The sequence below is a fragment of the Cannabis sativa genome, chromosome 3 (assembly GCF_029168945.1).
Source record: "Cannabis sativa cultivar Pink pepper isolate KNU-18-1 chromosome 3, ASM2916894v1, whole genome shotgun sequence".
Lineage (NCBI taxonomy): Eukaryota > Viridiplantae > Streptophyta > Magnoliopsida > Rosales > Cannabaceae > Cannabis > Cannabis sativa.
The window spans coordinates 66,331,797-66,345,197 of NC_083603.1; the positions used below are offsets into that span (position 1 = coordinate 66,331,797).

Here is a 13,401-nt window from a genome sequence, read left to right on the forward strand (position 1 = left end):
GATACAATTAAAAATTAAAGAAAAAATATTATTAATTATTATTATGTGTATAGGAAGAAATCACAAATTAATTAATCTTATAATCTTAACTTTAATCAAATAGAGTTATAGATATATGAACAATAAATAATCACGTAAAAATAAAAAAAATAATTATTTGAATAAAGAATTCAATATACACAGTTATATATATGAATCACATTAATCAAAAATAATTATTTAATATATGAACAATAATTTGTCACGCCTCATAGTCAAAAATAAATAATACATGTAATACATATCTTTGTAATAGAGTACCTAAAAAAATAAAACTTCAGTTACCATAATTGGAAAAGGTTTAAGTGAACTAAACAATGACTAAGAAGATCTAATTTACAAAATGAAAATAACATTTCTATATGAGTATGATTTTTTTGCTATATGAGCATGATTGATCTAAGAGAAAATAGATAAACCTATAAACATATAAATATACTTAATATTAATTTTGACAAAGAAACAATTACATTATAAACAATTCTAAATATCAGCTTGACAATTTTAACACACTAATTACTCATTAAATAACCATAATGTATTCATCATGATAATTTTATTTTATTTGATATCAAATGATAGAGATTATTGAGGTTTTCAGCCATGGAAAACACACTATGATCAAAAAGTAATGCTCATTAATTGTATATTTCAAAGAAACCCAAATTTCCATGAATGTCCCTAATAAGATGTAAACAATAAAGTTGTAAATTAAAAAAAAAAGAAAGAAAGTAGCAAAAGTTCAGTTAATATAAGAAATAGAACAAATTAAAGATTTATACAATACTAGAATTTTAACTCTTAGAGGCCATTAGCAAAGGGGCGAAACTCGTTAGATCCCCTAGTAGAACACTACCTTAATGGTTTGAACACAAAAATTGTAGAAGTCAAAATATGAATAAATTAGCATCATCAACAAAAGAAAAATTAAAGGGAAAAGAATTAATAATTACGTGACAAATAATTATTAATTGAATTAAAAAGTTAAGATTATAAGATTAATTTAAATTATTGTTCATATATTGATTAATTATTAATTTAAATTATGGTTTATTATTTCAAAAAAAAAAAATAATAATTCAATATATGAACCCTATTTGATTAAAGTGATTTAATCAAATAAGGTTCATATATTGAATTATTTTTGATTAATGTGATTTGAATTAATCTTATAATCTTAACTTTAATCAAATAAGGTTTATAAAAGAGGCATAAATAATCAAATAGGGTTAGAAATACGGTAATTAAAGAAAATCTAGAACCCTATTTTTTTTTGGATTTAATGGGATTTATTTTATTTTTATTTTACTATATATAAATAAAAAGTAACCCATGAATTTCTTATAAACCATTTTCTTTTTAATAATAAACCATTTTATTTTTAATATAAATAAAAAGTCACCCATAAATTTCTCATAAACCAAGAATTCTGTTATATAGGCACACTTTATATAGAAATAGATATATCTCTTTTGATCCTCTGATCAATTAATTAAGAATAAGAAAATCGATATAGATATGTTTAGGTCCAGTATGTATTGGATTGGATTGAATCCATCCAATCCAAGAAAAAAAGAGTAAAAATTTAATGTTAACTTTTATATATACATATGTATTTTACATATAACAATATAAAATCTAATTACTCATCCAAACTAAATGAAAATACTAATTAGTTCAATTGGATGTTGGATGTATTAGATTTTTGGACACCCCATCCAACATCCAATCCGATCCAATTGAATATTCAAAAATAAATCCAATCCGATCATAATTAGATATTCAATGTTTGGCTGTCGATTATAATTAGATCGGTTAGTTATCATTATATTGGATCGATTTATGCACACCCCTAGTAAAAAAAAATAACAATATGACCTTTTATTACTATTTTCTACAAGAAACATACAACAAAGTTAAGTTTGCGGCTTTAGCTAGAGTAGTATATAGTCTCTGGCTGAATAAGAATCTCTGTATTTTTTAACAAAAGTGTTTATTAATAGATTGTATAGAAAAAATGATTGAAGGAAGTATCAAGGTGCGATTAGTACTTGTGAATAAGGGGAGAATACAAAGAGAGATAGACTGGCTAGATTGTATATGAGTCAGCTTTGAGTGTGTTGGAGCCGGTTTTAATCAGGCTCTGTTTTGGTTGTATAGTTGTGTGTTGATTAATGATGTTTTTCTTTGATTAAAAAACTGCAAATTGTATTTATAGAAGGGGAATTTTTTTATTAATATATATACATATTTATCAAAAAATTGGCCCCACTGACATGGACATCATTTTTAACACGTGGCAAGAAGAAAAATATTCACGGAGTTATGTATTCCTAGTCAGTCAACCTCGCGATGGGTCCCTAGTCCAGTGCCCAGGTTGACATGGGGAACTCTTGACTAGGTATTCAAATCCCGCCAAGTTGTTTCTAAGTCCCCATTCTTCAATAATCTGAGTTAACAAGTCAAAAAGATTTTGAGTCGCGGAGCTGGAAGTTGAGGATGTCAATATGACATTCCCGATGCCAACTTGGTGCCTAGGGTTTCACCCAGTGCCCAAATTGACATCTGTGCCATAGGTTTTCAGTTTCAGTTCCAGTCATTTTTCAAACTTTTCAACCTTTGCACTTAGACGCATGAAAGACCTACCACAAGCATGCTAGAGGCCCCATAATCAACTTTAGAGCACTTCCCGTGTAAAGCACCTAGGCACCCGGCGTCCAGGTTCACACCACCTGATGCCTAGTTGTAAACTTGGGGCGCTTCCAATGACTATTCTGAAGATGCTTCCATGAAATTTTCTCTATCTCTGACCAAAATGAAGATACAAGTACTTTCGGGTAACAAACGAATCCATTTGGTGGCCAAAAGACCCACCCAGCCCAGGTTGACCTAGGCCTAGTGTCCAGTGCCCAGGTTGGCATATTGTCAACCTAGGGCGCTTCCAAAGACTTTTCATGAGATGTCTTTTGGGAATTTTCTCCGTTTTCATCAACAAGAAGATACAAGTGCTTTTGGGAAGCAAATGAGGTCATTTGGGGGCCAGAACACTAAGCTAGCACCCAGGTTGACATTCAACCTAATGCGCGTGGTTTTGTCACTCAAATGCCAATTCTGTTCCAAGCATTCTTCATATTTTTGTCCCAAACAGGGAGCCCTCATACCTGAATTAAAATATGATCGAAGTACCAAAACGACTCCTGAAGGGCCAGTATCAGGCACTTAGCGCCTAGGTTGACACTAAACCTAGTGCATTTTGCTTTGCTTGTCCAATTTCAGTTTTGTCTCAAGCATATGGCTATTTTTCCATCACGAATAAGATCTCTAGCTCGTGGCATGTCAAATTCATATTTTGATATTTCACCTTTTCAACAAAGTGAAATATCAGTAAATTAGTTGCAAATCGGGCAATCCCAAGTGACCTGGTTTTGCAAAAGAGCGAAACCTCTGAGAATTAGTAAGCGACTTTACTTGAATAAAGAAATTAGCTAAGTGATGGAACCATATCACTTAGACTTCATAAAAATATAATTTCGACATGATTTTTCAAATTTCAATTGTCTTTATTAAATGGTTTGCAAACAAAGTTGTGAATATTTTTGGCTAAAAGTGTTTGTTCTTCCCCATATCGTAACTATTACTACAGTGGGGGACTTGTCTATTGCGTGCTGGTATACAATCTATTTTGGTTGCTGATTTGGTTAAGTATTTATAAAAACAACATATTTCATTCAATATATATATACTAGAAGGCAACTACGTGCAAAGCACGTTGGATTTTTTTTTTTTTTTTTAATTTAGAAACTTTGATTTAATAATATGATGTTTAAACAAAAGTATTATTTATAACTTTTACTACATATTTGATAACATAAGAGGTTTAATCAATTAATTTTTTTTTTTAAAATATTAGTTATATGTAATTTATAATTTAAGATGAAGATTTAGCAACTTCCTCTTGTTTTGCTTCTTTTAATATAGTACACATTGAAATTCTTGTACTTTTGAGTCTTCATTTTCTTTTAATCAGTGTAAATTTGTATTGTCTAGTACTTAGCTTACAATAATTAATTGAAAACATTTTCAATACATTTAGTATTTTCTTGAAAAATAAATTTTAAAAGTTGATATAGCGAAGAAGGTCGAGCTATACATACTCGTATGATTTAATCAATCTTATTTTGTTTGCACAAATGCCAGAAGGTGTGAGATTCGATTGAAACCTTATATAGATTAAAATTATTTGTAGGTTATGTAGACTAAACTCTAGTGATATTGTTTTATAAATCCATGGTTTACTTACTCGGATAGATTTTATGTTACATAATGTAAATACTGTAGTGTACTGTACACCGAACAATTGTTGTGTTAAATGCTAAATCTATACAAGTGTGAAGCTATTCTCAAGTAAAAATTTAATGTGGTGTCTCACTACATATAATAATTTTAAAAAATTGATATAGCAAGAGGAGGAGGATGTAATTCTATTAATTGATTATACTTTAATAAAATCCAATGACAAAAATGTTTTTTTACTTGGGTGTTATGATGCCATCAACTCTATTTTTGTAGCAAAAGTGTTTGTTCTGTGTATTTTTGTTTGCATGTCAAAGGTGAAAAAATGAAAATAAGAATGGGCATATCTTTAATTCTGATCAGATCCCATCCCAATATGAAGCAAATAATCCCTTTACGCTACACAATTTGGAATGTACGTGAACAATTCTTTTAGACTGCGTCCATCTCAATTCTTTTGAATGGCCATGTGTGTCTTAATTCTCTGTAGAGTATCTGTTGGAATTTTACCAAAATCTACATCTTTTGTCCAACACTCTATTATGCGCCCATAATAAAAGTGATATTATTATAACTGACAAACTTTTGCAATCTTCTTTCAGGCCCAATATCTTGAGCCCAAGTCAACCTTTACTTACTCAAAGAATCGTTAAAGGTTCGGTCAGCCAAAGAGAGTCAATCAAATATCGAATCATCAAAATCCAAGCAGACCTCACCGAGAGGGCTCTCGAGCTTCTCACCTTGCCCAAAGATGGACTTCCCAGGTTGCTTCTCGACATTGGTAAAATCACCCCTTACTTCTTCTTTTCAAATAAACATTAGCATACAAATATAATGTTATGTCCTCATCATGTATTAGGGGTGTTCAATAAAATTTACAAACCGCTCAACCCGAATAAACCGCCCAAACCAAACCGAATAAACCGACAAAAAATACAACCCGAAATAATATAATGAAAATCCAACCCGCCCAATGAATATATTGGGTGGTTTACAAATTATTCTAAACCGCCCAATTAACCCGAATAAACCGAATTAAACCGATTTATATATTTTTTAATAAAAGTGTATATCTTATATTATATAAATTACATTTATTAGTTAAATTATTTTGTATTTAAAGTTTGGACATTTTAATTTTTAACTTAAAACTTAGATTTTATAGTTAATAATTTTTAATGTATTTGGATATTGAAGTTAAAGTTTAAAATCTACACTATATTATCACTTTTTTTATTATTTTATTCAATTATTTTATGTTTACTCAATTATATTTATCTTATATTAAAGTTCTTAAAATTAATTTAAACTATAGCATTATTTAACTTGAAATATAAATAATATATTTTTATTTTTTTAACTTTTTTGTTACTTGAATTCTAGAAACGAACAATAATAATTATAAAAAAAAAAATGAAGAACGGTTTGGACGGGTTAACCCGACCAAACCGACAAAATCATTGGGCGGGTTGAACTTTTTCTAAATTTTCATTGGGCGGGTTACGATTAAATTTTGCAACCCGATATTTATATTGGGTTAATAAAAATATGCTATAACCCGACTAAACCGACCGACGTACACCCCTATCATGTATAACGATTAGCAAAAGAAAATGGATATTTAATAGAAAAATTCATCACCTTCACATCGTCACCAATACGCGTATTCTTGTCAATTATAGCTCTTCTGATGTGAGAGTTCTTCCCAATACCGATTTGAACGCTACCTTTTGCAGCCAGAAACCTTCTGTCAGCATCCGTCTGGAAAAAAACGAAGCCACAAACAATAATTATCGGCATCGGATAACAACACAAGATTATTCTTAACAAAGCTACCCACCAACAACATTTACTTTAATAGAAAAATTATATATATATTTGTATATAAAAAAAATTGTGATACTAATTTCTTTGCATTTTTTTGTTTTCGCCCTTCTCTCAATTTATAGTGAAATTAATGGGATATACCTATTCAAATCAAAGGTATTGGATGTAATTTTTCAGAGTTTTATTTTTATACGATGAATGGATACAACTATTTGAATAGATGTCTGTTAAAGTTAATTTTTTTTTTTGTATATTCTGCTAATTTTTTTGGTATATTCTGTTAAGTGCACACCAAAAACTGTTAGATAGACATTTTATATATTAGGTAAGATATATATTATTTGAGATTTTCATTTTATTTTGACTTTGCTTGTAATTAACTGTCTAGTACCAAAATATGATATAGTCACGATCCAAAGCCAGTTCTATTGCATTTTGGACTCATCAATGCCATGTTATTTCTAAATTATTTTAACAGTACTATACATTAATACAGAATGAATTATACATTAATACAGAATGAATGAGACACATCCAAAACCCATATACACATATATGTATATACGTATTTTAATTACGTGATAATTTATTAAACTTATTGGTATTTAAAGAGTGAAACTGTGAAAGCAAGTGACACTATTAAGTCAAATGCACAGTGTTTTTGCTCATATTTAATACTTAAAACAATCAAGTTAATGCTTGATCTAACAAGTTAAAAAGCCTTTAGCACTTTGTACATATTTATATCACAGAACCCAATAAATTAAACAAGAAATGAATATCAATGGAGTTATCTCACATGTCAAGATAGTCATTGATGACACAAGAAATATCAATGGGAGTAATGGCTATTTTGGGTCTTAGACATTACTATTGTACTTAGAGATCATTAATGCGATTTCATGCAATAAATTAGATGCACCCTTTTTGTTGTTATCCTCCATGGATGTCCACTCCTGGAAATTGTGAAGGCTGCCTGCGAAGTCAGTGAAAAGTCCATCAACTCCAATATGATTAAGCCAGTAATTGAACTCTACATATGGGTCTTCATGAAAATTCAGGTGCAAGAACTGGTTCTCATTTCGGTATGTGTATGGATGCACCTGTATTTGCACCCGAAAAAAGGAAAAAAAAGACAAGTAAAAATCGAGAATGCATAGAAAACAAGTCTAGTTGCAGAAAGTTTTCAGATATCACCCAAATTTTACATATAGAGGATTTAAAAAGTAAAAATGCTTCTTTCCAGCTAATTTTAACTTACTGACTTTCAGAAGAAATAACATGACTACAAAAAATTAACAATGGATCTTTATCAAATACAATGGTATCATAACCATAGCAATAAATTACACTGATTGATCAAAATACAAAGTCCGGATGAAAACTGTACCTGTAGGTTATGAGCGTGCGCTCTGGCAACAAGATCGGTAGGCTCTTGTAAGTAATTATTTATCACAGGAACAACCGTGTCCTTCCAAGGTCCGATCCCCACCACATAGTTCTTAATGAAGTCTAAGTAAGGATCAGATGTAATTTCCCAAAATGACTGCATTAAAATTTCATTGATTAATAGTGAGGAAGGAAGAAGTAATGGAAATGTCAAAAACTACAAGTACACGCATCAATTCTAAAAGCAAAGAACAAGGTAATGTGGTAATTTCTGTGGAGAAGTCCATTGTCACACATTAGACATAAAATAAATGTCTAATAAACAGCTATGACTTAGCAGCGTCAGAAGATAATGAAGTTGTTTGCAGCCACAATTTATCATCAGTATACATAAGACAATCAAGAAATCATTTGAATCACAATATAAGTATCTTCAAGAATCTCTTGAGAATGTGAAAAACCAGGAAAACATTTTAAACATGAAGTATTTGTCAACAAATCCCTTGCAACCCATGCAAGGAACCAATGATAATCACTGATGCATTGACTAATTTGGTTCAAGGAAGAAAAAGGAAGCGAAAAGAGAAAGATTGCAGACCTGATTAGTGTCTTGAGTTGGAACTGTAACATCATCAATTAACAGGATCTTAGGCAAGTCTGTGAGATTAGATATATATACAAGTGAAGTTGGAGCAAATGACTGGATAAATACAGGTTGTTTCATCCAATGTTTGGACAAATATGAACCCTGGTATCCATACTTCTTAAGCGTCTCAACGAACTTGTCCTCAAATTTTTGACCACCTGGCCATTTCACCTGTTGTAATAAATACAAAAAATGAGAGGAATCAGAAAGGTTAAACAAAAGAAACTTTGCCTGTATGATGTGAAAATTGATTTATGTTTTGAGGTTTACAAATAGTAAAGTTAAACCAACAGAAGTTCTAATACACCATCAAATTTACTAATCGAATCCATCTGTTTCCTTAAAAATGGTCAAAAAAGATCATTCGTTCATAAATCGATACTAGTTGTTTGTTACCTAGCTTATAACCTACTTGACTTAAAAGTTTTATTTTAATTCACAATTAAAGGCTTAATCTGATGCTAATTGTCATTAGCATTACTACCACTTTTCACCTACACGTGTATTTCCTTTCTGTTACGTGATAACTTTTGTTTATGAGCTCATCTATATACTAGCCCCTATATTGTACTATCTGTTTCTCAAGAAATACAACATTCAGATTTCATTGCTCCATACTATTTTCATTGTCATGGTAGTTTCTATAATAGCTTGAAGAATACTTACATGTTGATTGATTAAAACCGGGTTTTTTATTTCTGGGTATATTCCAACCACTCTGGATGCATCCAGTGCTATATCAATAAACTCTTCAAAAGTAATAATAGAGAACTTTCCTGAACAAGAAAACAAAAGAACAATTTTGGTTAGATGTCATCAAACATATGTCTAGCATGTTTTATATAACAGTCTATGATCCTTCACTCAGTTGATACAAATTCATGTTAAGTCTAACAGTAAATTACAAATTTATTTGGAGGTCTGTCTCAAAGCTAAAGAACTAACCATTATATTGTTGATCACGGAATGGGTACCTCTGATTCACACGTAATGACTTCAACTCTTTTAATGTGAAATCAACTGCACAAAAGAACAATAATATCCAAAATCTCCAGTTAATTAAATTGAATGACAACACACTTATTCGTGATTAACTACAGTAGCTAACTATAATGACATGCATTTCAAATTTGTGGGGGTTTATTGTACATTACACTTACACACTCACAATGCTCAATTATGCTATAAACAAAAAAGATGTAAAAGGGTCAAATACCAGTGAAAAAGCCAGTAACATTGACCCCTTGAACTTCATAAGTCCTTTTACGAGTAGCAAAATGCTTGTGTTTAGCAACATCGGTTGTATCATCAAGTGTGACATCATGGAAGCATATGAGAACCCCATCTTTGGAAGATAAGATATCTGATTCAATAAAGTCTGCACCCTCTTCAATAGCCCTCTGCATCAAAATATGTCCACTTTTATTTTCACATTCATTCAAAATTGGCTCATTGTGAGTTCAAAACTAATGAAAATAAATCACAAAAATGTTCCCAAATTCTTCATGAATACTCTCAACTCAGAATAATAAAATAAAAAAACTATGATCGAAATTCTCACTGTATACCATATATGCAGCCGCTGTTTCTTCAGGGATCTCCCCATTGGAACCTCTATGAGCGATATTGTACGGACGAAAGGTTTGAAGAGGTTGTTTATTTTCATGGCCGGCTTTGCTGGGAAGCGGGTAGAAAGGCCTTCCAGAGCACCCAACAGTGAGAAATATCAAAAGCCCGAATGGGAAAACCCCTGTCGAATTCATAAACCAGAATCAAGTACTTCATTCAACCATTTACAAAACTAGGAAGAAAAGTGTGTATGACAATGATACTTTGAAACTCACTCCTCAGGATAGGAAACATCATAACGAAAAATGAAAAAAAAATATAAAAACGACGAATCTAATACCATGAAAATTAAGAAAGATAACTAAGATGAGAATATGGAGCTTACACTGGGGAAGAGCCATGGAGTTAGTTATGTTTAGAGATGGAAATTGGTCGGTTAATGTACGGGGAATGCAATCCCCGCCCCCATCCCCGCTACCTATTTATATCCCCATCCCCGCCCCATTCCCGTCTAATAACCAACGGATTCGGGGTAGGGGAATACCCATCGGTTATGAGAAACCCATCGGGTATCCATTAAGGTAAAATGAAAAAACAAATTAATTTAAAATAATTGAAAAAAATAAGTTAAACCAATATTCTCACAAATATTTATTATGCATTCATAATTCATAGAAGATAAAAAATAAACTTACTTAAAAAAAAGCATAACCTAATAGAAAATAAAAACTAAATATGTGTCAAAGTTTGAAAAAAAAAATAAAAAAAATATATATATCTATATCGGGGTCGGATATGGTGCGGATAGTATTATCCCCGCCCCCGCCCCATCCCCGCTTCGGGTATTAAAATTATCCCCCACCACCGCCCCATTAACCATCAAGATGGGGAATCCCCACCCCATTAGGGGCGGATCCCCGCGGTTACCCATCCCCGCGGTATAAATTTCCATCTCTAGTTATGTTTGATTGAGTTGTCTCCTGTGTTTTGGGCTCCAGACTGATCTGGTTTGTTGAATCAATTATTATATATATTAGTTGTTTTTGTTTCAAAGAGAGTAATCAATTATTAAGAATATTCTTTAAGTAGATCCTAGATTGACTATTTGGTAGAAATTACAAATTTAAGAATAATATTTGGAGTTATAGGATTTTATTTTTGTTACTTTTTTATGGTAATTTTATGTTATATTTTTGTTTAAAAAAATTAAAAATACTATATTTATATTTTTGTATTATTTTTTTATACTATATTAAATAAATTTTAAAAAAATAAAAAATAAAAGAAAAAGGGAGAGTGAGAGTGAGACCGACGGAGAGGTTAAAGACTCCGACGGAGTTCTGAGCTATGAGAAATCTGTGCGATGCCGGAGTATAGACTGGGAACACCGTGCTTCGACTACGCCCACCCCCAACGGACTCCAAGTTTGTTCCTTCCAAGTTAGAAAACTCCAATCCCCCTCTTCTCCCTCTCCCGTTATCACTCTCTCTCTATTTTCCCTTGTGCAACGACAACACAACACTAGAATCGACCTTTGTCGGGCCCAATGGTCTAGACGGACCACGAAAAGTAAGACCTCGACCCTCTCTCTCTATCTCTCGGTTTCACTCTTGCCAGAGTTGAAGCCGTACAACTTTACCCTAGCTATTGGAAATTATTTTACTAAGATTTAGATTTACTATATTTACTAACATGTATGTAAAATATAAACCTAAATATGAATTCTTAAAATAATGAAATAAACACATATAAAGTTTAGAAAACCTTACATTGATGACAACAAAATAATAATGACTCATTTCATTCAGACCTCTAGTCCTTGATTCCTTTTTATAGTAGAACATTATAAAGATTTAAACATGGATCTTCTCTTCTTCAGTTCGGTTAATCACAGTCTTCCACACTATGATTGAGTAATTGACTTGATATGAGTGGGCATGGTACTCTATCACTAAAGACTTTGGAATGATGAAGAACAATAAGAATGAATTCGAAATCACTATAAAAAGAGGCTCTCAATTTTGTAGTTGTTTGACAAAGAATAAAAACTAAGTTTTTTGGTTGGATGAGAATGAGAGCATCTTATTCCTTCCATAGTATTTCAACTAGGGTTTAAGATTAAATGGCTAAAATCCACTTCAGTGGCCGGCCACACATGTGGGCCTCACTAGTTATAATTTTACCACTTTATTTCATGATTTATCTTTTCTTTCAATAATGCCATATTTTTTAATTTCAATCATATAAATGTCAAAACTATTTATTTAATAATTATAATTAATTATCAAATAAAATTGACATTATCTTATTTATTAATTAGACCTTACAAAGTCTCTTAATTAACAAATAAACCTTAAAACCTCTTATTTTCACAATTAAGCCTTTGCTTAGTGTAAATTCATAAATAAGATATAGTCTAATTTTAGAATTATAATTGATTAATTAAAATCAATTAACTGAGTCTACAAGCAGTATTATCTCAACTAGTGTAGAGACCATGGCCTTATGTAATCAAGCTTACAATAAGTAGATTCGAAATTTACCAAATAAATTTCTTAACTTATTAATTTATCCCTACGACACTATATATATTTAGAATTGAACTCTTAATTACATAGAACACACTATTTTCAAAAATAGATGCTATTTGAATTACCTATTGTTTCAATCCAAATAGTAAAAGATCATCTATTAATGATCTACATCGAGTAGGGACAAATTAACCGTTCTACCCTTCAATATATTTTATCCTTAAAACACTTAACTACCTATAAATGATATTTCAGTAAACTACTATAATTATGAAATGAGGCCTCAATCATTTAGTATATATATTTTGGTGAATGGTATATGTATTTTTTGTTATATAGTATATCATTTTATTAAAATAATATTTAAGCTCTATTTACTATTGTATTTTTGTTCAGGGCCAACCCTAAGCATAGACGGGCTAGGCCCGCGCCTAGGGCCCACTCATTTTAGGGGTAGGGGTCCAAATAAAAACTTTTTAAAAATTATACATATATTTTTAATAATTTTTAAAAATATCATTTATCTTTTTAGTAAGTGCCCAAATTTTTTTTGCCTATGACCCATTTCAACTCAAGGCCGACCCTGTTTTTGTTGACATAACATATATTTTTTATTAGCATGCTATGTATTTTTATTCTTATTTGTTGTTATTATATATATTTTTATTGTAAGATATATATATTTTTTTTGTTATATTGTATCTAAGTTTTATTGTATAGTATATCATTTTATTTTAGACCATACATGTTTAATTTTGTAAGTATGTTATAATTATTTTATCGTTGTATATAATTTTGTTAATATAGTATATATAATATTTTTTAACAGTATTATAATATTTTATTTTATTTTTTATTGTAGGTATACATGTTTTACTATATGATTTATGATTTTTGTTGTGTATAGTATATCATTAATTTAAGATGATATTTAATTTTTATTTTATTATATATAATGATTATGTATAAATTTTTTGGTATGTATATATATATATTTTAATAGTTGTATCTATAATGTTATTAGCATGATATATATTTTTTGAGGATTAATTATTGTTATAATTTTTTTTGTGGTATATAATTTTATTATTACGGTATATTAATTTT

General features: G+C 30.4%; 1 protein-coding gene across 2 annotated transcripts; it reads right to left on the minus strand.

The window, feature by feature from the left end:
- Positions 1-6,778: 6,778 nt before the first annotated feature.
- Positions 6,779-10,854, minus strand: LOC115711562 (glycerophosphodiester phosphodiesterase GDPD6). Of its 2 annotated transcripts, XM_030639915.2 has the most exons (9): positions 10,719-10,854; positions 10,149-10,169; positions 9,763-9,944; positions 9,411-9,594; positions 9,140-9,214; positions 8,861-8,970; positions 8,147-8,365; positions 7,550-7,705; positions 6,779-7,262 (listed from the first exon to the last, which is right to left on the minus strand). In XM_030639915.2, the coding sequence occupies exons 2-9, from the start codon at positions 10,162-10,164 to the stop codon at positions 7,020-7,022; spliced, it is 1,185 nt and encodes a 394-aa protein (XP_030495775.2). In that variant the 5' UTR covers positions 10,165-10,169; positions 10,719-10,854; the 3' UTR covers positions 6,779-7,019. The 2 variants fall into 2 exon arrangements, with proteins under 2 accessions (XP_030495775.2, XP_060968202.1); XM_061112219.1 differs by lacking the exon at positions 10,149-10,169 and having other exon boundaries at positions 10,691-10,817.
- Between the last annotated feature and the right edge of the window lie 2,547 nt (positions 10,855-13,401).